General features: G+C 50.5%; 2 protein-coding genes across 6 annotated transcripts in view; one reads left to right on the top strand and one right to left on the bottom strand.

Annotated features, from left to right (window-relative positions):
- Positions 1 to 7,575, bottom strand: part of UBTD1 (ubiquitin domain containing 1) — a 59,862-nt gene extending 52,287 nt beyond the window's left edge. The window contains exons 1-2 of one of the 2 annotated variants that reach the window (XM_045291478.1): positions 7,114 to 7,164; positions 2,101 to 2,139 (exon numbers count right to left, since the gene is read on the bottom strand). Coding sequence is in view for 1 of the 2 variants with exons in the window: in XM_004701025.2 (XP_004701082.1) it covers positions 7,114 to 7,183 (70 nt within the window). In the remaining variant the exon portion in view is untranslated. Of the gene's footprint in view, positions 1 to 2,100; positions 2,140 to 7,113 lie in introns of both variants that reach the window. The other variant, XM_004701025.2, reaches the window with a different exon arrangement.
- A 469-nt stretch (positions 7,576 to 8,044) lies between these two features.
- Positions 8,045 to 26,368, top strand: part of MMS19 (MMS19 homolog, cytosolic iron-sulfur assembly component) — a 31,654-nt gene continuing 13,330 nt past the window's right edge. For all 4 annotated transcript variants that reach the window (XR_006680166.1, XM_004701026.4, XM_045291542.1 and 1 more), the window contains exons 1-8: positions 8,045 to 8,156; positions 19,694 to 19,742; positions 22,157 to 22,257; positions 22,970 to 23,055; positions 23,422 to 23,496; positions 24,299 to 24,368; positions 24,731 to 24,859; positions 24,949 to 25,010. Coding sequence is in view for 3 of the 4 variants with exons in the window: in XM_004701026.4 (XP_004701083.1) it covers positions 8,045 to 8,156; positions 19,694 to 19,742; positions 22,157 to 22,257; positions 22,970 to 23,055; positions 23,422 to 23,496; positions 24,299 to 24,368; positions 24,731 to 24,859; positions 24,949 to 25,010 (684 nt within the window). In the remaining variant the exon portion in view is untranslated. The remainder of the gene's footprint in view (positions 8,157 to 19,693; positions 19,743 to 22,156; positions 22,258 to 22,969; positions 23,056 to 23,421; positions 23,497 to 24,298; positions 24,369 to 24,730; positions 24,860 to 24,948; positions 25,011 to 26,368) is intronic.

Consider the following 26,368-nt stretch of genomic DNA (forward strand, 5'->3'; position numbering starts at 1 on the left):
GGGGGGGTGGGGGTGGGGGTGGGGAATGGCAACTACGGTTTATGTGTGTGACAATCCTGCCGATTTTCCCACAAGGTCCTCTTCATCACTGATGAGTCTCAGAGTGGATGGTTAGTCTGCAGTCACACACACACACACACACACACACACACACACACACACACACGCACGCACGCACACGGCACAGACCCCAAACCTCATTTCCCACAAGGGCCAGATGAGCTCCTGGGTGGAGAGCTCATATTTGAACAGACTGTGCAGCCATGAAATGTTAAAAACAGCTTATTCCCAAAGCATCTCTTTGAAGTCAGCTGAAAGTATTTGCATCTTTGTGTGTTCACGTGCACGCACACACATGCATGCCCAGGGCAAAAATATATATCCTATAAAACACTTGCCATTTCAATGATTTTTACATGTACATTAACCCAATGCCCACTGACTCGATTCTGACTCACACCATTCTTTGTAGGGTTTCTGAAGCTGTCAATCTTTCCAAGGGGAGAAAGCCTCACCTTTCTCCCTCGAGTGGTTAGTGGGTTGGAACTACCGACCTTATGGTTAGCAGTCCAACACGAACCCCGCACCAGCAGGGATCCTTCCATGCACCTTAGGAAGAGTCACTGTGTCATATAAGCATTCCCCCATCCCTTTCCAAGTCTCTTCACACCCTTAATGAAGCATCCCCCTACCACCATCTTTTCTGTAGAGGAGCAACTGAGCACAAAATAAGTGATTTGTCCAAGATCACCCCTGGATAAAGCGGCAGAGAGACCCGAGGCCCCCCCCCCCCCCCCCCTTTGAATGCGCTTGACGTGAGGACTGCCCCACCCGGAGCTGGCCCATCACATGCAAAGTTTGGAGGCAGCCCTGCAGATTTTATATAGGCTGCACTGTGTTTCTGAGAACAAGATGGGGAGCAAATATACCGATACCCTAATCGCTGGGAAAGAGGTGGAAGAAATCTTTACCCGCCTTTTCAGTCCAAAGTTCTATGATTCTAAAAATTGCCCAGCAAATCGGTAGGTAGAGAAGACTGAATTTTAAAACATCAGCTTCCTTCCTTATAGTCTGTTAGACCAGGCTACTTCAACCTTGGCTTCCAACGCCACATGGGGTCATGCAGCTGAATCAGGGGGGAGGGGAAATATAAAAAATTCGGCAACATTAAAATGTTTCTGGAGGCACAGCAACCAAAAATTAATCCAAAATCAAACAAGTATTGAATCTCAAGTGTTTCTGGCAGATGCAAAGCTCTTGGGAAAAAAGGGGTTGAGTGGAAAATGTGTAAGAAGTCCCGTGTTAAGACCACGATCCCTGCCCTGTGGGTTGAGGACTGCAGGCACCGTGCGTATGCCCACCCTGACCCAGAAGCACACACAAACCAGCAACAAAGTGCTGCAACCTGGTTGGGACCTCAATAGGGGGCTTCTCTCTTCTGCTTCAGTCCATGGACCTCCTAACACGGGGCTCTCAAGCCTTAGGGACTCACACCCAGCTATCTGAGACCTGAACCAGGAGGCCAAAGAACCCAGTGCCAGGAACAGAAGTCCGCTCTGAAGCTCCAGCTTAAATCCCCTCATGGGGATGCCTGTTCTAGCACCTGCTCATTCCTGTGCTCCGGTAGCCTTTGCCAATTCTGGTATGCACACACACTCCATCCAACAAGTATTTACTAAGCACCTACTGTGCGTCTGAAATTGCTCTAGGCACCACCTTGTGAACAAACAGAAATCTCAGACTCCGTGGAGAAAGAAGGGGAAGACGGCCAATGTTAGGTGATGGTAAGTTACAGCAAAACATGGACTGGGGATGGGAGGCTGGTAATGCTGAGAGCAGGTGGTGATGGGAAGGAGACTGGTTTTAAATGAGATGGCTTGGGAGGAGCTGACTGAGAAGGGGTGTTGGAGGAGAACTGGAGGAGGGGGAAAGGGACCCTTCCATTATCAGGGGGCAGAACAGGGGCACAGAGGGTGTGCAATGGCGTGGCGTGGGTAGGCGGGTGGAAGTCATGATGTCCTGTGGGCCAGCACCAGGACGCTGGATGAGATGAGGAGTCACAGGGAGGTTTGAGCAAAGGAGTAACAAAATCCGACTTACAGTTTACAGCATCACTCTGGCTGCTGTGATGACAACAGTCTGTCGGGAGACAAGGGAGGAAGTAGGAAGATCAGTTAAGAGGCTGATGATAGCAGAGAGCAGGTGAAAGTGATGGAGGTGGTAGGAGCAACCGGGCTCTGGGTCTATTTGAAGGTCAAGTCAGCAGGCTTCATTAGATTCACAGGAGGGGGTTGGGAAGCGAGGAGTCGGGCATGACTCTATAGAGTTTGTGGGACCTGAACCACTGGAAGGATACACTCACCATCACGAAATGGGGAGGGCTTTGGGAGGAACAGAGGGTAGGGGCTCAAGGATGCTCTTTTGAACATGCTAAACTGAGAAGCCTTTTAGATGTGGCAAGGGAGACAGCAGTTGGAGAGGATGGGCTGAAAGGGTAAATGTGGGTGTCATCAGCACAGATAATACATAGTTGTATGCATAATCATACAGGATTTATATGTATAATCATGTGTCATTTGCATGACGGTGTTTATCATTTGCCCCCATTCCTCACCCCCACGAATGTAAGCTCCACGTGGTCAGGGACTGTGTTTGTTCACAGCCACCATGGTACCTGGCACTTAGTAAATATTTACGGAGCAAATGGAGAAGTTGCCTGATTACTCTCTCAAGAATAGCCGTGGCAGCCCAACAAGCAGCAGACACTCAAGCAACCAGAGCGCCGAGCCCAACCAGTCCCAACCAGGGCTCCGGGACTGTCCGCCCGAGCTTGAGATTCCAGAAGGTAAGTGGATAGGCCTGGCACATCACAGAATCAGATATCTGGGTTTCAGCCCTACCATTCTCCAAGGGTGGAGGCCAGCAAGGGACCTGCCTGTTCCATCACCTCTGTTTCTCCCTGAGGTGGCTGGGGGAGGGGCCTTGTCACCTTTCGCAAGGGTGGAGGCATTGATCACCCAAAGTATTCCTATGGGTGGGAGGACAGCTAACTAACCCTCCAGAGTAGTAAATATCTGAAGCCAACAGGGACTTCCAGTAACTGGGTGGTGCTAGTGGTGGTGGGACACAGGCTTACTAAAGATGCATTCAGAGTAAAAAAATCACAAAGATGGATAAGATGAGAGGCCCACCTGATTCTCTACATAAAATAAAATGCCCGGAGCAGTGGGTTTGGGGTCTCTGCTTCATCCATCAAGTGACTAAGACAGAACTAAGGCCAAAGGGTGGTCCTGCAAGGCCCAAGATTCCAACTTACTATCTTTGTGGTTCTGAATGGCTGCCTGTGTGAAAATGAGAAAAGCAGGTAGGAGACTTTGTTTTCTGATCTTCCTGCCTGGCCAGGGTCACCCAGCTAAAGGCCCAGAACTAGAATTCTGGCTTCAGCCTCCTGTTGGGCGATTCTTCCTGTTACTCTAGTGGAAATGAGCGGCAGAGGAGCTTTAGGCGATTCTGAAACAAGTCTGATTCTGGAACCGTGTCTTTGTCAAAGAGTCAGTTCCAGATATCACAGGGACTGCAGTGCACACTAGGAAGCTGAGGATTCCTCCCCTTACATGCAAACTTCTGTGCTCCTATACATTCGTCTGTCAGCTACTCACACTGTGCCGGTGTGGTGTGTCTACTGCTGTCAGGCTGGAAGCGATGCCACGGGTCAGGTATTGCAAATGCCAGCGGGGCCACCCATGGCAAACCAGTTTCGGCAGAACCTCCGGACTAAGAACAGACCAGGAAGAAGACATAAGCTTGCCCACTGCTGAGGGATTTGCCACTTAAAACCTTATGAATAGCACTTCTCATTGTCAGAGAGGAAGAGATGCCTCTGAAGTGCTGTGTCGGTGAAGAATGTTGGAAGTCCCATGGACGGCCAAAAGGGCAAGTTCGTCTTAGAAGGAGGACAGCCAGAGTGCTCCTTAGAAGTGAGGACAGCGTGACTGGGCTCATGTTTTTCAGGACAGACCGGTCTCTGGTAAAGGACATATCGTGGCTGGCAGAGGGTCAGTGAAAAAGAGAAAGACTGAACAAGATGTGAGGACACAGTGGCTGTGGCAACCAGTTTAGACATAGCAATTGTGAGGCTGGAGCAGGATCGGGCAGTGTTTTGTTCTGTTGTGCAAAGTTGCTATAAATTGAACGGGCTCCATGGCACCTAACAACAGCAACAACAACAGCAGCAGAGAGCTCCCCTTGGATTTGGGCTTCGCGAGTAAGGCTATTCACAGTGGAACCCACAGAACTGAAATCATAGTATACGAGCATAGACATACACCCCAAATGTAGATAGACGCTTCGGTTAAACATTTATGTGAAAAATGCAGACGGAAAGATGCTGGAAGCCCTGGTTAGCTTTCTAAAATCGACAAATATGGACTAAGTCTCCTCTGTATCGGTCACTGAGCTAAGTGCTGTGGAGTGGTGGTTACGTGTTCAGCTGCGACCTGCGAGGTCAGCAGGCTGAAACCACAGCTTTCTACTTCCATGGAAAGTGAAGGTCTCGGACACTCACAGGGGCAGCTCTACCCTGTCCTCTGAGGTCGTTACGAGTCCGCATCGACTCAATGACAGTGAGAAAAGAAAAGAAAGACTAAGACATGACCCAGGTCTTCAAGGCTTGCTATGTAGTTGCTGAAATGAAAAAGCACACATCAAAGACATGGCTAATAACACGGAGTAGGTAATTGTTGAGTGGCATAGATAACTGTGTGTCTGCAGGTGTTCTCAGAAGAAGCAACCATATCTACGGGGGAGCTTGCCGTGGAAGGTGATTCAGGAAAGCCATGGGATGAGGTAGACCTTGAAGGGAAGAAAGCCTCTTGATCAGGAAGACTAAGAAGAGGCACACGCTGGGGCTTCAATATTGGGGGAGAAGAGAAGTAGAAGAACATGTAGGTCCTGAAAGGAAGGATGGGTGGCTTGAAAAGCCTTGAAAGTTAAAGTTCTTATAGATAGTGAGAAGGTACAGAAAGATGTTTGAATATAGAACCATAGGGTTGGGAACAGATTCAATAAAACAACTTGTGTGTGTGTGTGTGTGTGTGTGTGTGTGTCAGGGGCGGGGTCTACCGCGTGCAAGTGCTCTGCATCGAATGAACCATGGAAGATGAACTTGCTTTTGGTGGTGCGCCAATTGGAGACTGGAGTTTAACTTGAGGGACCAAGGATCTGAAGTAGAGGGGGCAGGGATAGGTGTGTAAGTCCTGCTGCAAGAATAACCAGGTCCCAGTGACTGACTGGCTGGGAGACAACATGAGTTCAGCGAAAGTTGACCAGGAGGCTTCCATGAGGTGTAACATTAGGCAGGTGGGAGAATGTAAGCATAAGGAAGGGAAGTTGTTCAGGGGAAAAGCTACGGCGCTTGGTTTGAGCTGGTGGATCTTAGGACGTATTGATCGGAGTGGCTTTTGGAGAGGTGGAACTGGGGATTCAGGAGGCAAACGGGGGTGGTGGTGGTGGTGTGTGTGTGTATGTGTGTGTGTGCGCTTCCCAATGATTCAACAATTAAGGGACTGAGCAGGATTTCTGTCAAGGAGTGCAATGAGAGAGAAAAACAGAAAGACAGTACAAGTGTGCCCACACCCCACAAATACTTGAGGGCAAGGTGACCAGAGAAGAAAACCAAGATAGTCTAATACTAAAAGGGGGGGAGGGAGTTTCAAGTAGGAGTGGGTTGTCAACAATGGGAAATGCTATAGAACCCATTAATAGTGAAAGCACATAAACAATAAGTAATTGTCGAATGAATGAAGCAGGAACGGAGGCCTTAGGGCTTTATAATCAACTTCTCCCAGTCAGAAGACGGCTGGGGCTGCCTTCCAATAAAATGGTTTGAAAGGTGTGCCCCATTTCTTCCTTTAAAAACATGCTCCTTCCTCCCCGAGTCATCCTGTCCACCAGGCAGGCATCCTTCCCTGCTTCCCCACGGTTCCCCACAGTCCTCCTTCCCAGTTTCCCCAGTCCGAGCAACACACCTTTGGTGTCAAAGGAGACAGGGCACTCCAACTAGAGTTTCCACTTCATTAGCAACTCCTCCTGGGGCTCCTCTTACATAAATTTTATGTGGCAACTGGGTGAAGAGGAAACTGTGTTCTAGGCCCTGTTGTGCTACCTGGGCGCTGTGTGGCTTTGGGTAAGTTGCTCAACTTCTCCGGGTCTGGGCTTCTGGATTCGGAGAGGAGAGGGGAAGTCGATCTGGAAGCTAGACTCGTTTCTAAGGTCCTCCTCAGTCCTAAAAGCGTGTGATTTTTATCATTCTCGGAAGGTCCTTGCAACACCCTCAGAGAAGGAAGTGAGTACAAGCCCTGGAGGAGAGGGGGTGGGGGTGGGGGGTGGGGAACCCGTGCCAGACTTCTTCCCGAGGCGAAGCTCCAGGATAGGAGGGGTGTCTTTAAGAAAGTGAGAAGGCGCAGTCTGGCTCTCGCGGATCACCAGCGAGCAGATCCCATTCCCAAAGCTGGGAGGGATCCCAACACACTCTAGGGAGAGTCTCACCCCCCTAATCCACCTTTCCTAGACTCCCAGCTGACCCAGGCTTTAAAAAGCCCTGCGGGGAAAAATAAAGATTTCTTTCCCAGAGTCCTGCGCTGCTTTTGCAAGTCGGATTCCGGCAGACAACGATCTGCAGCCCGATCATGACACAGTCAGTCTGGGGACCGAGTGACGGACTGCCCTCGCCTAGCTCGCCCCGAGTTCTGGGGACGCCCGACGGGCTGGCGTCGGACCCCGGCCCCGGTGCCAGGCCAGCGGCGCCCTCGCCCCGGGCCCCCCTCCCCTCCGGCGGCCCGGGCGGTCTGCAAACGTTTCCTGCCCCCGCCCCCACCCGCGCCCAGAGCTTCCCAGTTGGAGCGTCTGGGTCTCGCAGCCGCGTCTGCGCTCGCAGTTGCCCCAACTCAGCTCCTCGGGCCACCCAAGGCTGGGGAGGACTCCCAGGCGGCCACGGGCCAAGCCTTGGGCGCCAGGAGCCGTGGGTGGTCGTTCGCGACGCCCGGGGCTCTGGCAAGGAGGGGAGGGGGGGCAACTGGCAGGGTGCCCGTGGCCCTGCGCCCATCCCGTCGTTACCTGCTCGCTTGCGGGGGTGTCCCGGGGCGGTCGGCCTCTCCCGGCGCTGTCTCCCCACGCAGTTGCCCATGCTGGCTCCTCAGCCAGGCCCCATGCACCGGAGGCGGCGGGGTGGGCGGCTGCTCGGCGCTCCGGTCCCGGACGGTGGTGTCCGGGGGTCAACGGCTCCTGCCGCTCGGCATCGGGCACTCCTCGGTCTTCCCCGCAGGGGCGCACTCTGCCACGGCGCCGGCTTCGCCACAAAGTTTGGGGCGAGGGGAAGAGAGCGAAGTGGCCGACTCCCCAGCACAGTCCCAGGTGGCCGGGCCAGGGGGGCCCGCGACGGTGCCCGGCCGGAGACCAGCTCCCCTGGAGGGGCGGAGGGAGGGGGCGGGCACCGCCGCAGCTACTCCGAGCTCGCTCGGGGCTCCCAGCTGGGGCCGTCCCCCCAGAGCCTGTCACTCACCTGCCTAACCCCGCCCCAGCCCGGCCCCGCTGCCTTCCTCCAGCTCGCGGTGCTGGCGCTGCCTCCGCCCGCCCCAGGTGCGCATGTGACCGACGGCACCGCCCCCTCGGGCCGGGTCTGGTTTTCTCATTGGCTTCCCTCAGGATGCGTGCCGCCCCTCGGCCCCACCCAGCCAGGTGCCCGCCCCGTCTCCCGTCTCCCGGGGAGCGGAACCGGGAATTATTCGCCCTCAATGGCCCCCCGCTTGGGTGCCCAGCAGCCGCCGGCCCTCGCCGCGCCACCGCCCCATCCTAGGCCCCGCCCCTAGGGGGAGGGGCCGCTCCATCCCTCCTCGGAACTGCCTGGCGAGAAGCCGGCAGGCACGTGATCAAGGGAGCGCCCCGCCTCCTTCGTTTTCGCCCGGTGATTGGCTCGCGAGGCGCATGCGCACAGAGACTCGTTGCGTGCCACCGCCTACTTCCCCTCCCACGGTCTCCAGTTCGCGTCATGGCGGCCGCCGCCGCTCTGGGGGCAGCGGCGTCAACGGGCGCGCTGTGGGGCCTCGTGCAAGACTTCGTCACGGGTCAGCAGGAGGGTCCCGCTGACCAGGTCGCAGCAGGTACGGCACAGGGCGCCGCGCGGCTTCCGTCTGGGGAACCAACGGGAGGAAGCGGCCTCAACCCGGAGCCGGGCGGGAAGGGAGTAAGGAACAGAGACAAACTGGTCTGCAGGCTGGTCGAGGAGCACCGCGTGCTCAAGAGCCGTAGCAGAATTGACAGGCTGTTGCATCTTTACGCTCTTTGCCTTCCGAGTGGGCGGCATTAGTTAGCCTGACCACTTCACAGATGAAGAAACTGAGACCCTGCCAGCGGAAAAGACTAGTGCAAGGCCACAGGGTAGGCAGGCGGGGGAGGTGGGACTCGAACCTGGGTCTTGCCGTGCTAAGAACCAGCTCATTTCGCGGAACCACGTTGTCTCAGGGAGATGGACGTGAGACTGCATCCACAGTGGCCTCGGGCCAGTCGCCTGGGCCCCTGGGAGCGGCCGGCGCTGCTCTGGTCCGACTGGCTGTAATTGGAGAGGAGATGGGTAGCTGGAGTTAGCGGGTGGGTTGAGATGTTACCTCCGTTTCTTGGTAAAGTTCTAGGTTAGTCAGGTACACGCCTTTTTTACGTGGTTTTTGCTTTTTCCTCTGGCTGCCCAGTTTCCTGCTTGTGACCAATTCAGGGATCTGGTAGATCTGACAACTCATTTAAGATTTGAATAAAACAAATGATGGGCTTCCTTGGAATTCTCAGACTCAGCTCTTTTAAGAAAATGTATCCACTAAAAACTTGAGCATGCTAGGAGGCCTGCCGATCTTTGGTTTAAGTAATCGAATGCAAAGTTGCTTCCGTGCAGATGAAACAATATATTTTTAAAATCATTTTATTGGGGGCTCATACAATTTGTATCACGATCCATACATACATCAATTGTATAAAGCACATTTATACATTCGTTACCCTCATCATTCTCAAAACATTTGCTCTCCATTTAAGCCCCTGGCATCAGCTCATTTTTCCCCCTCCCTCGCCACTCCCCCTTCCCTCATGGAGCCCTTGATAATTCATAAATTATTATTTTGTCATATCTTACACGAGGTAGTTTTTTTTTTTTAATAAGCCTTTAGTTTTGGATAGCTTGTGGGCTTGGCCAGGAGTAAAGGGCATTGGCTTCCACTTGGCAAACTAAACACATTAACTTTGTGAAATATGTGAGTAGTGAATAAAGTGCAGCTGCTAGAACTGTAATATTTGGTTTGGACCTTATCAACACTCCACTGTCATTCAAACATTCCACCATTTCTGAACACATTTTTGTTAACCAGACATGATGTGGAGCAATGCACTATAAATATAAAGTAGATTCCGTTTGTTTCTTCCAGGAGCAGAGACACCGTGAAAGTAGATAATAAAGTACTCAAACTCAACACTGACTCCTTCCTGTCAGCTCAACCCAAAGGGACCCGCTGGGACTGAGTAGAACTGCCCCTTGGGGTTTCTGAGACTTTAAATCCTTACAGGAGTAGACAGCCTCATCTTTCTGCCATAGAGCAGCTACTGGGTTCCAACCACTGACCTTGTGATTTAAATGCAGGACCCACTGCACTGTCAGAGCTCCTGAACTAAATACTCACTGCCATCGAGTGGATGCCAACTCTTAGTGACCCTGAGGGACAGGGTGGAACTGAGTTTCTGAGACTATAACTATACGGGAGGAGAAAGTCTCACCTTTTTCCCGAGGAGCATCTGGTGGTTTCGAACTGCTGACCTTGTGGCTAGCAGCCCACTGTCTAACCACTTCACCACCAGGGTTCCCCGACTATATGCATTAGACATAGAAAGAGCCATACAAAGTACAAGTGAACTTGGAAACGTTTGTCGGGGAAATTCCATGATCTTTCTATTTCATTTTCCTAGAACTTTTTAAGTCCCCTCTTCTGTTCAGATGCCATGGAAGGGACAGGAACAAATAAATACCCGTGGTACTGCCGGCCACTTGTTAAGCTTGACTTCTTAAAAGTGTAGTGTGTTATCAGTGCTTACAATGGTAACATGTACCATGTATCTTCAATGGCATTTCCTCCTGTGTTTTATTGAGGTGGGGTTTTTTGTTTGTTTGTTTTTGGCGGGGGTTGCAAATAGCAAAGTTTATTTCTTGCCTGGGTGTAGACAGGCTGAGGCAGAACAGTGCATCAACCCAGTGTTTTATCGAGTTTTGTCAAAGATTTTTATCACAACCTAGAAATCTCCCATTAACATTTTACTGTCCTTGCTTTATCACATAGCTGTCAGCCCTTTAAATTGCAGGTGTCTGTACCTAACTGAACCCACTGCCATCTAGTCCGTTTTGGCCATTAGCAATCCTATAGAACTTGGGCTGCGATCCTCATGGTTGGCAGTGCCAAACCACTAGCAACTCCTCTACTGCTGTAAACAGTTACAGTGTTGGGAACCCACAGGGGGTCACTATGAGTCAGCTTTGACTCGATGGCACTCAGTGAGTTGTAGGACTTAGTGGACCTGCTCCCTGGAGGTGCTAAAACTGTCAATGTTTAAGGAAGTCGAATACCTCATCTTTCTACCTGAGAGCAACTGGGGGGTTTGAACTGCTGGCCTGTTAGTTAGCTTAGCCCACAGCACTACCAAATCAAAAACCACACTCAGTGTCCTTGAGTGGACTCTAACTTACAGTGACCCCGTGGGCAGTAGAGCCACTTGGGTTTCTGAGGCTTTACATCTTTACCGTCTCTGTCTGATCATTCCCCCACAGAGCAGCAGGTGGGTTTGAACTGCTGGCCTTGGCAGATGGCAGCCCACTTCATCGTCATGCTCCTTCGAGATCTGTGCACTTCCTCCAGGTTCATCAGCAGGCATATCATTTGCTAGAGTACAGTATTTGTTTATAGATACATCTTTTTGTTTACGCCTGGAAGAAATGGCCAGAATTATTGTCTAGCTTAAATTTAACTCTGCTGAGGTTCGGTAACTACTAGCCCTGTTGAATGATGGGTCTGAGGAATAGAAGAATGTTGGTGCGAGGGCAATCAACATAAATGCTGAAACGTTTTGGTGAGGCTTGATTATGCATGACCTTCAATTCCAGGCAGAGGAATTTTAATGACCTAGTGAAGGAGCCCTGGACACGAGTGGGCATGAGTCAGTTCAGGCCCACAGTCATTCTGAGGGAGAAAGGAGGCTGGCTGTTGTTCTTCTAAAGATTTAAAGCCCTGGAAATTCTCAGGGGCAGTTCTACTCTGTCTTTGAGGGTGTCTGAATCAGGATCAACTCCTGGCAGGCGGGTTTCGGTTGGGTTGGGTTGTAGCGTAGGTAATGGGCGTCTGTAGATCCTTGTACCTGGGAGGCAGGTACTGAAAGTGAGCTTAGTAGGACTCCGTTGGTACGCTCAGCCTTGGGTCAACCTGTCGAGGGTTGTGTGGAAGCCTGACCGTTCTGACCATCCTCAGAAGATGATGGGACTTCTTGATCCTTCAGCTCGAGTCAGACCTTCCTAGTGTTTTCTCTGAGCTGCAGACACAGCCTCTCCAAATACCTCTGATCTCATAGACAGCTCTTCCCGTGCTCCTGGTAAAATGAGGTGGCAGATGTAAAGCAGGTGCAGCTCATAAATGGCCTGGCTACCTGAGGGTTAAAGGCCTCTTAGCCTGGCATTCACAGACTGCCATTATGCAGTTGCCTCTTGAACCTTTCGCTCCATTAGCTCCATCTAATTGAAGCTAAATGCCAGATTCAAGGTACGGTTTGAGTGTGCACACTATCCACACAAACACACCATTTCCTGATTATCTCCACCCCACCCCAGTCCACCATCATCACACACTTCAGAACCTTTGTGCCGTTTATTTCTCCATGTGGCTTCTCATATTCCTATGAGCAGGCCTGTCAGCCACCTCTGTACTCGTTTCCACTGCCTCCCCGCCCCTCCCCTGGCCGCCACCAGCGTCTCCTGGACACTAGCCTAAGTAGGTATACCCCTACACACTCCTAAGTCAGCGGTTCTCAACCTGTGGGTCTCAACCTCTTTGGGGTCAAACAACCCTTTCACAGGGGTCGCCTGATTCATAACAGTAGCAAAATGACAGTGATGAAGTAGCAACGAAAATAATCTTATGGTTGGGGGGATCACCACAACATGAGGAACTATTAAAGGGTCGAGGCATTAGGAAGGTTGAGAACCACTGCTCTAGGTGAATAGAATGAGCCCCATTGAGAGAAGAATCTGTGGGCCTTATATGACTTTCCCCCCTCCCAGTTATTGAGAATTTACTTCATTTCCATCTTCATTACTTTATTATTCTCCCATGTTTCGGATTCCCCGAGGCCACTCTTCCCGAAATGAAAAGACTGTTAAAGAACAGAGAGACTGGTTCTGAGAAAGGTCCGTGGCGTCCTCAGCGGAAAGGGCATCTCGGGAGCTTGGCTGGAGCTAAGCCCTGGCAGAGCTCCCTAGCTCCATCTCTCCTGCGTCTCACAACCGCTGCCCTGTGGCTGCTCTTCCAGGCTCTCGAGAGCCTGCAGCTCGGGCAGACAGAGGGCTGATTGTCCAGCTGTGTAAGGGTTCACAGAAGTACTTGGCGGTGGCTTCCTGAAGACAGTGTGCAGTCAGGGGCTACGAGGAGGCCCACTTTCAGAGAGTACGTCTCAAACGCTTTGGGAAAGGTGAGGCCGTAAGAAGGAGGCAATCGCCCAAGAAAGATGAGGCTGCTGCTCTGATCAACAACCCTGCGGGGGGAGTTCTGCTGCCCAGTAGGCTCGCTGTGAGTCAGAATCAGCTCGGCAGCAGTGACTTGGTTAGTGGGCCTATGTAGGGGAAGAACTTACACTTTAATTTGTTCTGTATGTGTCAGGCTTAGAAGGCTAATGCGATGCCTAATTAATTCTATTAGTTTCTTTCATTCCAGGAGTCAAAGTGTACAATTAATACTCTTTCCAGACATCTGGGTTCAGATATTCATTTGGGAGAATTTAAAGGAACTGTATGTGACCTCCTCCCTGGAACAACAGACAAGTGGGTAAAGGGAGACGTCGGACAGGGCAAGATATGACAAAATAATAATTTATAAATTATCAAGGGCTCATGAGGGAGTGGGGAGCGGGGAGGGAGGGAAAAATGAGGACCTAACGCCGGGGGCTTAAGTGGAGAGGAAATGTTTTGAGAATGATGAGGTCAATGAATGTACAAATGCGCTTTACACAATTGATGTGTGTATGGATTGTGATAAGAGTTGTATAAACCCCTAATAAAACGATTAAAAAAAAGAGAGAGAGAACTTAAAAGTTTATGACAGGATGACCCATAAGACTTGTGTCCCTTTATTATGTGAACACAGTCCCTATTTATGTCACTATGGTAGCATTGAACATGATAATTTTCTGACGTCTTTCCCTGCCTACCAAAATGTGGACTCCTTAAAAACATACTGTGTTTTTATCTTCAGCCCTAATACATTACCTGATTTATAATCCAAGCTGAAACCTACTGCTCAGGAACCCCATATAGGGTTCTGAGACAGGAAATCTTTTTAGGAGCAGACACCCTTACCTCTCTCCCTTGGAATGTCTGGTGAGTTTGAACAGCGAACCTTGCAGTTGGAAGCCCAGTGTCTAACCCACAGCACAACCAGGGCTGCTAACTCTTGGCGACCCTATAGGACAGGATAGAACTGCCCTGTGGGTTTCTGAGGTTCTAACTCCTTACAGAAGTAGAAAGCCTCATCTTTTCCCTGCAAAGCGGATGTTGGTTTCAAACTGAAGACCTCGTGGTTCAAAGTCCAACTTGTAGTAAATGATGAATACTTAAGTGAATAAAAACAAATGCACATGACTGTTTTTTAAGGAACCATGGCAGTAAGAGAAGTGACCTGCCTCTGGGGAATCAAAGGAGCTTCTTAAGAAAGCTGACATTTGAGCTGGATCTCCAGCTCTCCAGACAGAGAAAGTGTGGGGAGGAGGGGGTATTCTACGCCAGGAAATGTGCTCTGGCCTAAGGGTGCAGATGCTACACTGTAGAAGAACTTGGCTTTCCCAGTTGGGATTCCCTATGGCTGACAGGTACCGAGATGAAAGGTGAGGCAAGAGTGTACAGGACCCAAACGAGGAGCCCGGTTCACTTGGAGGCAACAGGGCAGGCTGAGAAGGTACATTGTAGATGGAAATTCTGGAGAGAGTATGAATGGATTGGAAGGTTTTCTTTGTTTTGTTTTGATAAAATTCACCTAAGATTCACCATTTTAAGTACACAAATCATTAGCTTTTAGCACATTCAAAAGTTTGTACAACCATCACCGCCATCACTAAATTACAGTACATTTTTGTCAGCCATAAAAAGTGGAAGACTGTTTTTAATTTTTGAAGGCTGTCGCTATTGCCTGGTGATAGTTCTGTGCTGTGGAGTCAGTTCCTACACAAACCTACTCCTTCCCTGCCATGGAGTAGATTCTGACTCATGGCAATTCCTTAGGACAGGGTAGAACGACCTGGACGTTCTAAGGTGATGAGACGACTCCCTGAGACTAGAACAAGAGGTCTGCTAGTTCAACCTTTGTGCAAGCGTAGGTAAAACACCCTACTCACCATTTACTTTACTTTTATTCACTACTGTATGATGGCTTTCTCTCCTCTCCTTTTTTATTATTAGTTAGGATTTAAGACATCTATCATAAAAAAAATAAAATACATCCATCATTACAGATTTCAGTCATGTCGAGTGTTCAGTTGCCACCAGTTTCCAAACATTCTTTTTACATGGACTCCTTGACATCGTCCTTCCCCCCCCCTCCACCACTGCACCCCCCGAGCCTCTTGTTCTACTTGCTGCCCTGTAGGTTCATCAGTCCTAGGTTTCTTATACTGAAAAACAGAAAAACATGTAACACGGGTTCAAGAGAGCGACCTCTCCTGACATGACACCTCTGAGATACACTCTAATAGGAATAATAAGAAAACAATACAAACCAAAAAATAGGGAAAATTTTGAAAAGCAGATCAGGTCCAGCCTGCATGATAGAGGGGATCTGCTAACAAGGTTTCAGTTGCTCCGGTCAGATTTATGATTTTGCTCTTCGACACCCCTCTTTCGCAAGCACTGTAAGGGACCACTTCCTCCCTTCCCTCCATGTCCGACGGGGCGCTCTCCGGAGGGAGTCTTGGGCTCCACTGTCACGATGGCCTTCTGGTGTCTTCCTTTTTCTTTAATGTGTGTGCAGATGGGGTGCCCTGAGAGACGTGGAGGCTAAAAGGTCCTCCCGGGAGAGGTTGCTGGAGTCGGGAGTGGAGTCGTGCGCACAGGGATGTATCTTTGCCCCTACTAGGAGCCCTGGTGCCATAGTGGTTATGCATTGGGCTGCTAACGCCAAGGTCATCCGTTTGAAACCACCTACCACTCCTCGGGAGAAAGATGAGGCTTTCAGAGCCAACGTCTTGGAAACCCACAGGGGCAATTCTGCCGTGTCGTACCAGATGGCCATGAGCTAGAATCAACCCCGTGGCACTGAGTTTTATAGTTATTATGTAGCTGGTTGCATACTGATGTATGCAAAATGCTAAAGAAGGTTTTGGTTTTCTGGGTGTTTTTTTGTTTGTTTTGTTTTTTTTAATCATTTTACTGGGGGCTCATACAACTCTTATCACAATCCATACATACATCAATTGTGTAAAGCGCATTTGTACATTCATTGCACTCATTCTCAAAACATTTGCTCTCCACTTAAGCCCTTGGCATCAGCTTCTCATTTTCCCCACTCCATCCCCACTCCCCCTCCCTCATGAACCCTTGATGATTTATAAATTATTTATCTTTTCTTTTTTCAGTTTTAAAATTTAAAATGCACCACAGGCAGCAACCTATGGGTGTGGGAGTTGGTCGGGATCATGAGGGAACTTTCTGGAGTGGTGGGAATGTCTGCCGTTTCCCAGATAGATATTTTTCTTAAAGCTCCCCACGTTATACATTTGAGATCTGTGCATCCCACCGTGAGTAAATTGTACCTCGTGGTTTTGTTTGTTTGTGTTTCATGAAAACATAGAGGCAACAGAGTGGCACCTAATTAGCAGGCCTTAGACACTTGCATTTCCAAAACTGGACCCTGGCCCAGCATCCCCTGGGGGTTTTGATGGTGTGACTGAAGTAGGGCTGGGGGATTCTGCTCAGGGGCTCCCTTTGCTATGGACAGTTACAGGGCCCTTGGGCTTCCTGGGTTCAACTGCTGGCTCCTTCTCGGCATCCTTCCTTCATTTTCAGGGTGTTTGCACGAGTTTGTTGGCCTCTTACCAAGGGCTTCCCAAAAAAACTGTTTTTGTTTTCTACTCCTTGCCTAAGGGCCTAACGGTCCAGCGCTCTTTCAAGCTGTGTAACCCAGAAATGGGGGTGCCGCTCCTCTCAGTCTTGCCATTAAGGAGGTGGATGTGGAAGCCAGCTAGTAGTTAGTTCCTTGGTTGGTTTGTCCTGCGAGTCTGGCTGCTGTCTCCACCCCCCCACCCCACCCCCACGGCCTGTTCATTTTCCCCCTGGCTCTTTCTCAGGAGCAGGGGCAGCAGCTGGGCCTTCCATGTCCTGGCACGAGTAGGGCTAAGAGTGCCTGGTGTCTAAATTGGTGCCAGTCACGACCTGAGTCCTGACTGGAGCTCGCCTTCTCTGCCTGACTGTACCAGAGTGACCTGCTGCCCCGTGTCACCCAGCCTAACCCAGCCCACAGAAGCCATGGCAACTCCAAGTTCAGGGGCCTTCTCAAGCGTCCCGATGCCCTCGGTCCCTCACTCCATCCCGCTTATTTTTCACATTAGCCAGAAAATTCTTGGATGGTGAGAAAACCGCACTCACTGCACTGGGGCTATGCTGACAGAGTGAACTACCCCTGCAGGTGTCTGAGGCTGTCGCTCTTGACTGGAGTAGAAAGCCCATCGGCCTTCTGCAGAGTGGCTGGTGGTTTAGAACTGCTGACGTTGCGGTGAGCAGCCCAACTTGTCACCACTTTGCCACCAGGGCTCCTACATTGAAAAGTGGGTATTTGGTAGGTAGGTGGGTGGTGGGTTGGGAACCCAAAGTAGGCTACTAGAAGAAATTCCCTGGTGGCCAGGCCACACTGTTGGCTCCAACCCCTCTAAGCGCACCAAGCTCTTGGCCACCGCTTGCCCTTTGCCCTGGGAGACGCATCCCAGGGTGCTCCTCTTAGATGTGTGTGAGTCGTCGTCGTCGAGCTAAGGTTGCATTTCCAGAATCCGCTGTGCATTCATGTGTGTGGTTCAGCACTCAAAGGTAGACAAGGATGTACGCGGTGCAATCACCCTTCCATCCGAAGATGGGGTCAGACTCCACCTGCCAGAGTGTGGCAAGTGAATCTCACCGTGTGACTAGGACGCGGCAGAGGTGGGTGGGGGTGAGGGGAACTGACCTAAGTCACGTCAAAAGCAGTGTTTTGTCTGGAATCTGTAGAACTAAGCAAAAGACAGCACTGTACTTCTGACTTGTTTCTCACAGGGTAGGGGTTAACAATTCTGGAAGGACTTTACAGCTGGACCAAGGCTGAACAAATATTAACTGGTAGATAATGAGAACCAGGTTTCTTAATGTCAGAGAAAAATATGCCGGGGGTGGGGGAGAAGGCCAGAGCGCACACAGCCTGTGGAACTGGATTCGAGCTGAATGAACTAATGTTTCATTGAGTAGATAGGTGGGGAAGTCCAAAAATCTTGCTTCAGAATCATTGTTGTGAGATGCCACCCAGTGGCGCCCCCTTGGGGTGTTCCTATGTATAACAACATAACGAAAGCACTTCTGGCCCACGCGCGACCTACAGTGGTGATGGGGGAGCCTGTGGCTGCCACGGTATCAGCCCGTCTCGTGGTGGGTCTTCCACGTCCTCACTGACTCTTCACTGAGAAGCACCATGTCTTCTCCAGGCACCGGTCTTTCCTGATAAGATGTCCAAAGCGTATGAAACAAAGTCTTGCTATCCTGGGTTCTCAGGAGCATTTAGCTGCACTTCTTCCAAGACAGAAGTGTTGGTTCTTCTGGCAGCCCGTTGTAAGTCCAGTGATCCTTGCCAGCACCCTCATTCAAATGCATCCATTCTTCCCAAGCTCTCTTATTAATTGTCCAGCTCTCACATGCATATGAAGCATTTGAATAAAGACATAGCTTACAAAAATGTCAAAATAAAAGGCTCTTGTTCCTTGATAATATCCTCCACCTACATCTGTGACTTCTGGAAGGCAGTGTTTCCATCTCTCAAGCCCTTCCCCCAAAGTAGCCCTGGTGGTGCTGGGTCGAACCTTGACCTGCTAACCACAAGTGTGGTGGTTCAAGCCCACCAGCCACCCTGCAGGAGAAAATCGAGGCTGCCTGCTCCATAAAGACTTACAGTCTCAGAAACCCTAAGGAACAGTTCTGACTTGACTTGAAGGCAGAGGGAACCTTTCCCTGAATGAGAAGTTCTCTGATTTAAACCATGTCAAAGCGGCCCTTTGGAGACCCTCAGGAGTGTCAGCTCATGTTCACGTTCAATGTTCTTTGAGTTGGGGGAACACAAAGAAGTCGGAAGGGGCAAGACCAGAATTGTAGGATACATGGGTTAAGGTCTCCCAACAAAAATTACTAATAGATATAGTCATGATGGGAAAATGCAGTTCCGCAGGGCAACTCCCTGCCGCCTTATGGTACGGTTTTCAATTTTCTAAAGAACGTCTTCATAATAAACTCCCACTGGTGGGGTAGAACTGCCCCATGCTCTGTAACCTCTAAGGGGGCAGCTCGCCAGGCCTTTTCTCCCACGGAGCCAGTGGGGGCGTTTGATCTGCCAGCCTTTCAGTTAACAGCTGAGAGCCCTTAGCCATTGAGCAACAAGGGAGGGAGGGAGGGAGAGAGAGAGAGAGAGAGAGAGAGAGAGTGTGTGTGTGTGTGTGTGTGTGTTTCAGAATATCATGTCCCTAGCCATTGCGCAACAAGGGAGGGAGGGAGTGTGTGTGTGTGTGTTTCAGAATATCATGTCCCTAGCCATTGTGCAACAAGGGAGGGGGTGTGTGTGTGTGTGTGAATTTCAGAATATCATGTCCCTAGCTACTGCAATAAAACATTTCTGAACTATGGATTGATACGATATCTGTATTTTTTCCAGTTACAAGTTCACAGGCATCAAGTTGATCCAAGTCATAGCTACCCTGTAAGATAAGAGTCAAAAACTGCCCCTTTTGGTGACTGAGAATGTAAATCTTTGCCGGAGTAAAGCTGCATCTTTCTCCTGAGAGCAGCTGGTGGTTTCAAACTACTGGCCTTTTGGTTAGCAGCCTTTCCCGGAACCACTGTGCACGCAGGGCTCCTTTTAGTTACAAAGGGGCTTCAAACAGTTCCATCTTTTGATTCCATTTTTCCACTAATCTTTAAACCCCGCCCCCCCCATGTATTTCTCTTGATTTTTTCCCCCCAGTTCTTATATCTGAAGCTGCGTATTTGAAGAGTTGCAGTTAAGTGCCGGTGGGGTTCTTGACGGCACAGCAGCCCAGGGGTACCAAGCCTCAAGTTGGACGGAACTTGAGTCACTGCGCCCTGCAAGAGGATTTTCCTGTCCTTAATTTGATCTCTCCCTTCTCTCCTCTCTAGATGTGAAATCTGGCAGCTACACGGTGCTGCACGTGGTGGAAGCCCTTGGGTAAGCAAACCTCGGCCTCGCCTGTGCATTCTGATAAAGGGTACACGGCTCCTGGGGAAGCGTTGGGGGCAAAGAGCATGCTGGCCACATGAGCTCCTGGCTTCGCACACAGATCTGGGGTAACAGGCGGGGTGTGGTGTGGTGGAAGACCATCACCTGCTACTTAATTAGAGCTGGGGTTCTACCTGTGCTTCCTTGGGCTTCTCCATCCCTGTGAGATTCCACTCAGCCTGGAGCTGCCTCAGAACCACTAGTGGTTGACCCTGCTCCAGATGCCCACTAAAGGAAAGGACTTGAGGGCACGGTTGAAAGATCAGTGTTAGGGCCAAGTGTTCAAAGCACCCCCTCAAGTGTGCACTTAGAGTCGAAGGCCTGATGTTCTTTATCTCACCATTCATTACTCCCTGTCACAAGTCTACACTGTAGGCAGGTAGAACTTCCTCTCTGGGTTTCCGAGACTAAATCTTTAGGGGAGTAGAAAGCCCCAGTTCCCCACCTTGGAATGGCTTCTGTTTTCAAACTGCTGACCCTGCAATTAGCTGCCCACTGTGTGACCAGGACTCCTTTACTTCACTGTTAAAAAACCCTTAAAATCTTCTGAAACAAACTAGGAATGTGCCAAGTTGAGGGGAAGCTAAGTCACGATTGGGCATGTCTCCCATGGAAAAGACCCCTGGGTGCTACTCCTGTAACTGGCCTGGGTTCCATTTCTTAGTGGTCGGAGTTACAAGTCGGGCTGCTAGCCACAAGGCCAGCCGTGTGAAACTACCAGCCACTTCTCGGGAGAAAGACAAGGCTTTCTACTTCTGGGAAGAGTGCAGTCTCAACCCCCCAGGGGCAGCCTTACCCTGGCCTATAGGGTCACTGTGGGTCGGAATCAACTTGGAGGTAGTGGGCGAGTTTCGTTTTCCTAAATGGCCTTTTTATTGAGATGCAATTCCTGTACCGAAGTTTGCCATTCTAAAATATGGACTCCAGTGGCTTCCAGTGTATTCCAGAGGAGCCCCGGTGGTGGAGTGATTAGTAAGCACTGGGCTGCCAACCACAAGCTAAGTGGTTCAAACATTACCATTAGCTTCTCGGGGGGAAAGGTGAGGCTTTCTACTCCTGCAAAGACTTCCGGTCCAGGACACCCTAGGGCAGTCCTGCCCTGTCCCAGGGGGTCGCTGGGAGCTGGAATGGATTCATTGGCCATGAATGTGTTCAGAGATTGATAGAACCACCACTGTCATCCGCGTTTGGGTATTCTCACCCCGCCTGGGCCCGTCCCGCTGCTGTCTGCGTGCTCTGGGTTTGCCTCGTCTGTGGTTTCCCACAAATGGAGGGATCTTCTCTGTGGCCCTCAGCACTGCCTTCTTGCACTCGGCATGTTTGCAAAGGTTATCCACATTCTAGCAGGTCTCGGGACTTCATTTCGTTCCGTGACCAGAGAATATTCCAGGGCCTGGGCTCCATTTGGACGTAGACCACATTTTGTTTAACCATGCCTCAGCTGGTGGGCTCAGGGGTTGCTTCCACTCCGTGGCTGTTCCAGGTAACGCTACCGTGAACAGTTGTGTGCCTTGGTCCATTTCTAAATGTACTGAGTGCATTTTTCTACTTCCTGGACAAAGACCTATCTACATGTTCCTATCCTGGGGATCTTACCAAAAGTGACCATATTTTTGCCTGATTACCCTCGTTATATATGTCCTTATCTCTGAGACTTACCTCACAGGGCCAGCTCAGCTATCCGCCAGAAGTCTATTTCCTACTTGTTTTGCTTCGTCCCATGCCCCAGGCTGTGTAAATCGAATCTCTGTGGAGCCCATTTAGAGACGCGTCATATCCCCTTACTTCTCCCATAGCAATAACCCTAAACCATTCAAGCCTGTGTGTATTCTGACCATCTCACTCCATAACCCTCCATCCAGTTCTAGTGTTTCCTCCCGCCCACCCCCACCCCCATGACCTGGGTGTGGTTGCTTTCAGTATCTTTTTCTTAGCAGTACTTTACCAAAATAGGCTTCTGGTCCTGTTTTGGTAGAAACTGCGGCTGCCAGTCATCTGAGCTGTGTTTCAGAGGGGTGCCACAGTGATGGCACCGGGGAGGCAATACGCACAGTGCCCCTGGGTGCCACGTTGGGGTGCCTGGAGATAGATTCCCCTGTTGGCTGTGGTGTCGGCCATGCCTCCAGCAAGGCCGGAGCAGCTGGGAGGGGGCTTTGGCTTTCCGTCCATGCTAGCATCTGTAATGCCTGGACTGCAGAGCCATCTGTTTGGGGCTGTGTTCACCCTCTCAATACTGGGCCCTGCCTCCCTGCCCAGGGGCCGAGTGTGACTAATTGCAAACTATTTATTCTTTCAAGGGTTTGAGCTGGTAATGGCAGCCTCTCTGTATCTTACATCTGTCCACCACCCCCACCCCACCCCAGGTCCTCTCTAGAAAATCCAGAACCGCGAACTCGGGCCCGAGGAATCCAGCTGCTGTCGCAGGTGCTACTGCACTGTCACTCCTTGCTCCTGGAAAAGGAAGGTACTAGCCTCACTAGTAAGGAGTGCCTTCTGGGTTCCTGAGCCCAGGCCGCCTCTGTCTGTGCAGGCTGACAGGAGGTGTCTGGGAACTGCTAATCCGGGGTCTTCGTTCACCGCAGGTCCTGTGTGTGGCAGAGACGATTAGAGTGGAAACAAATGTAGCCTGAGGCCAGTGTTCAGTGGGTCCTCCCTTCTGGCTGAAGTGAACAAAAGTAGTCTTTCTTAGATGAAGGGAAGGTGGTGAAATAGCAAAGCCCTCTGAAGTGCTGGGGGGTGGGGGTGGGGGAGCAGCGACATTCGTGTTTTCTATAATGGGCAAGCCTGGTTTGATCGTTTCTTTGGCACCCAGACCCACTTGCTTCTTGATGCTCTATCTGTGCTTGTCAGAGAGAGCGGCAGAGCTGAGCGTTGTTGAGCGGCGACAGAGACCGTGGAGCCTGCCAGCGTGCAATATTTACCCTTCCGCCATTGAAGGCAAAGCAAGCAGGCAGTTGTGGGTCTGGGAAGGGGTTACCTGTAGGCCTACTGTGAGAAGGATGAGGGCTGTTTGCTTGTTCTCCTGACCCACAGAGGAAGGCAGCCTGGGATGGGAGGGGCCCGGAGAGAAACTAGTGGAGCCGCGGCAGGGACAGCCCTGCCAAGTTCAGGAAAGGCCTGAGTTGGCAGGGGCTCCCTGCGCTGCGTGGACTGACGGCTGGCTTTGCTCTGGGCAGTGGTGCACCTGGTCATGTTCTACGAGAACCGGCTAAAGGACCACCATCTCGTGGTCCCGCCCGTCCTGCAGGGCCTGAGGGCACTGGTGAGTTCGCCTTTTCTTCCCACCATGAATTCTCTCCTTGTCCCTTGGGGGTGAGGCTTTAGGTGCTGAGACAAATGTGCAGACGGGCCCAAGTTCATGCCAACCAGCTGCACTTCTGTTTTTTCTATTTAAAGAATTAAAAATATCCTTTGGGGGTAGGGGTGGGGGTGAAGTTCAGAGCCAAACTGAAAAGAATGACAGAGAACCACCCCCTTGAGATTGGTGGGGGGCACGTGTCTCGTTTGGGAGCCTCTCCCCGAGCTGGGGGGGGGGGGTCCCATTGGACCTCAGAGCCTGCTATGGATTGCGTCTTGGAGGCTGTTCTGTAGCCCCTTCCAGATTCACGCCTCCTGTCTTCTCCCACAGAGCCTGTGTGTGGCCCTGCCTCCAGGGCTGGCCGTCTCTGTGCTTAAAGCCATCTTCCAGGAGGTGCACGTACAGGTGAGTAGCAGCAGGCACACCGGTGTTTCTCTCTGCCTCGTGCCCCACTTGATGGCAGAAGATAGTCTAAGTTCTGAACCCTGAAGACCCCAACTATTTAGGCGGTCCTGTGTTGCTACAGGGAGAGGTGTGGGAGAGGTGTGGTTCAGTCCTGTGTTGCTACAGGGAGAGGTGTGGGTGAGGTGTGGTTCAGTTTTCGCACCCTGTCATTTGATCTTCCTTATGAGCCATTTAAATTTGTTCTCGTTTTTAACCTTTTTTTCTATTCAGGTTTTTATCTGTTTTACTTTGTTGTTCTCGTTAGGTTTTTTGTTTGTTTGTTTGTTTTTTACTGTTTTTCTATATATGAAATCCAGGATAGTTGCATCTATAGAGAGAGTAACTGGGTTAATGGTATGTTCATGGCAGAGGAGGTTGGGAGGAAATAGGGAGCTAATCACAAATACAAACGTGAAGAAAACGTTCAAAAACTGATTATGGTGATGATTTTACAACTCAACTTGATGTGATTAAACTATTAAATTGTATGATATGGGGATTACATTCCAATAAAACTGTTGGGAAGGAAAAAAAATGTAAACAGGCATTACATCTCACGTCTGCCGCTTGCCCCTAAAGACAGTAAAGCGAAATCAAAGAGTTGTTGATTTCTTGGCCCCTGCTGTGACCTTTCTCTGTAGCTCCTCTCGGGCTGGCTTGCAGGGCGCTGTCCGCCTGGGCACTGAGGAGCAGGCAGTGGTGGGTCCACCGAGTGTTCTTTGGATGCCAGCTTTCCTGACTTCCTTTCTCTCCCTCCCCCAAGTCCCTGCCACAGGTGGACCGACATACCATCTACAGTATCATCACCAACTTCATGCAGACCCGGGAGGAAGGTACAAGGCAGGGTGGTGCTCTGGGAAGTCTGAAAAGCACACATCGTAGTAGAACTCATCTTACCTTGGGGGTTCCATACAAGAGCCAGTGCTCCCAGAGAGGGTGATAAAGGGCCCCGGTGGGCTGCACTCCTCTCAGGAAAGGCAGGGCGAATCGTGTTTGGGCTGATGTTTACCCACCACATGCAGTGGTTACACACCCCTTCTTCACTGAGTGCCTTCCTGGAATAGGAACACAGCGACTGACTGTTCCCACAGACAAGAAAGGGAAGGCTGGTGGGGAGCAGAGAGCCAGGAGGAAGTCCGCTGCCTGCCGGGGGGCGGGGGGGGGGGCACCAGTGACCCTGTTCTCTTCTCCCCAGAGCTGAAGGGTCTAGGAGCTGACTTCACCTTCGGCTTCATCCAGGTGATGGATGGGGAAAAGGACCCCCGTAATCTTCTGGTGGCTTTCTCCATCGCCCATGACCTCATCTCCAAAGACTATAGCCTTGGTATGTCCTGTTGCCCCAGAATTAGATGGCTAGGTTCTGAAGGATAGATGAATTTACACATCAGCCTGATTCTTTGTCTCTTCCCCTAGGGCCCTTCGTGGAGGAGTTGTTCGAAGTGACATCCTGTTATTTTCCTATTGATTTTACGCCTGTAAGTAGCACCTTATCCGTTCCAGTATTCCCTGAGTGCCTGCTGTGTGCCAGGTGCTGTTCCTGGCACTGGGAACACAACAGTGAACAAAGCAGACACCATACCCACCCTCCGAGTTTATGCTTAGTGATGAGGAGTAGAGAAGCGTGGGACCGCTGAGGAGTCAGTTCGGCAGGTATCCTGGAACCTGTAGAATTATAAAAACGATTCCTTCCCTGGAGAGTATAACATGGTTCCTTTGTCCTTTTCATTTGTCGAGATGTGTAGCTAACAGTAGAGACTGTGTATCCAAGTGAGCGGTGCTCTAGTTGTATGTGAGCTCACAGATACGGTGGGGTTTTCCTTGGCAGAGAAGACTCTGAAGTGGGGCACAGTGTGTGCAGAGAGTGCTGGCTCTGACCCCCTCAGCCCCTCCCTCCCTCCTACGCTGCATCTTCATTACCCCTTGACTTCCAAATGTTCGGGGTCACCTCACTGTGTTTATATGGTCCTGTGTGCTACAGACAGGAAGGGGTTGGAAGAGACGAAGCAGCACAGCAAACAACATTTAAATGTAGACTCACTTCCTTTAAAGTTACACAACCACCTTATGACTGTAAGGGCCATATCACCATTTGATTTTTATTGACATCACGTTGCATGGACCTCTCTGTCTCGAAATTCTGTTCAGTTCTTTCAAGCCAGAATCCCTTCTTTCTGATGCAGAATAATGTACACTCTTGAAAGCCCCCTTTTAGGCTACTGGGATTCTCTGCTTTGGCTTTGTTTTAGCTTATATTTTGGTGTTTTGGAAAGATCATGCATTCACATGATTCAGACTCAGAAGGCACACAAGGGTCGGGAGCCGCACGCTCCCATCCCCAGACTTATTCTCTCGGCCTTCTTGTCGGAGCTGTTTTGCTCTGGTGTAAACAGACGCTTTGCCTCCAAAATGGTAGCATGCAAGGAGGTTTGCAGCAAACTCTTTACAGCCCCTCAGACATAGACAGCCTAGTATCTTGTAGATTTGCATATAAAGTCACCTTTTCATTCTTCGTGGCTGTATAATATTCCTTTACACAGGACTGCATAGTTCATTTCGCCAGTCCTCTGTGGGGTACAGCTCTTCTCAGTCTTGTGCCACTATTAACCATGCTACAACTTCAACACCTTGGACGTGACTCATTTCACATGTATCTGAATACAATGGTAGGATAAATTCTTAAGTGGAATCACCGGATCAAAAAGTAAGAATCTAATGGGGGGAGCGGCAAGGTATTGCCCACTTTTTGGAAAGATGGTGCAGTGAGCATGAGTCCATGTTAAAGGGAAGAAGACATGTCTCTAACACATCCTCACCGCCACCGATCCGTTCTCCT

Source organism: Echinops telfairi, unplaced genomic scaffold (genome assembly GCF_000313985.2).
Source record: "Echinops telfairi isolate 266 unplaced genomic scaffold, ASM31398v2 ScPeMD7_70;HRSCAF=299, whole genome shotgun sequence".
Lineage (NCBI taxonomy): Eukaryota > Metazoa > Chordata > Mammalia > Afrosoricida > Tenrecidae > Echinops > Echinops telfairi.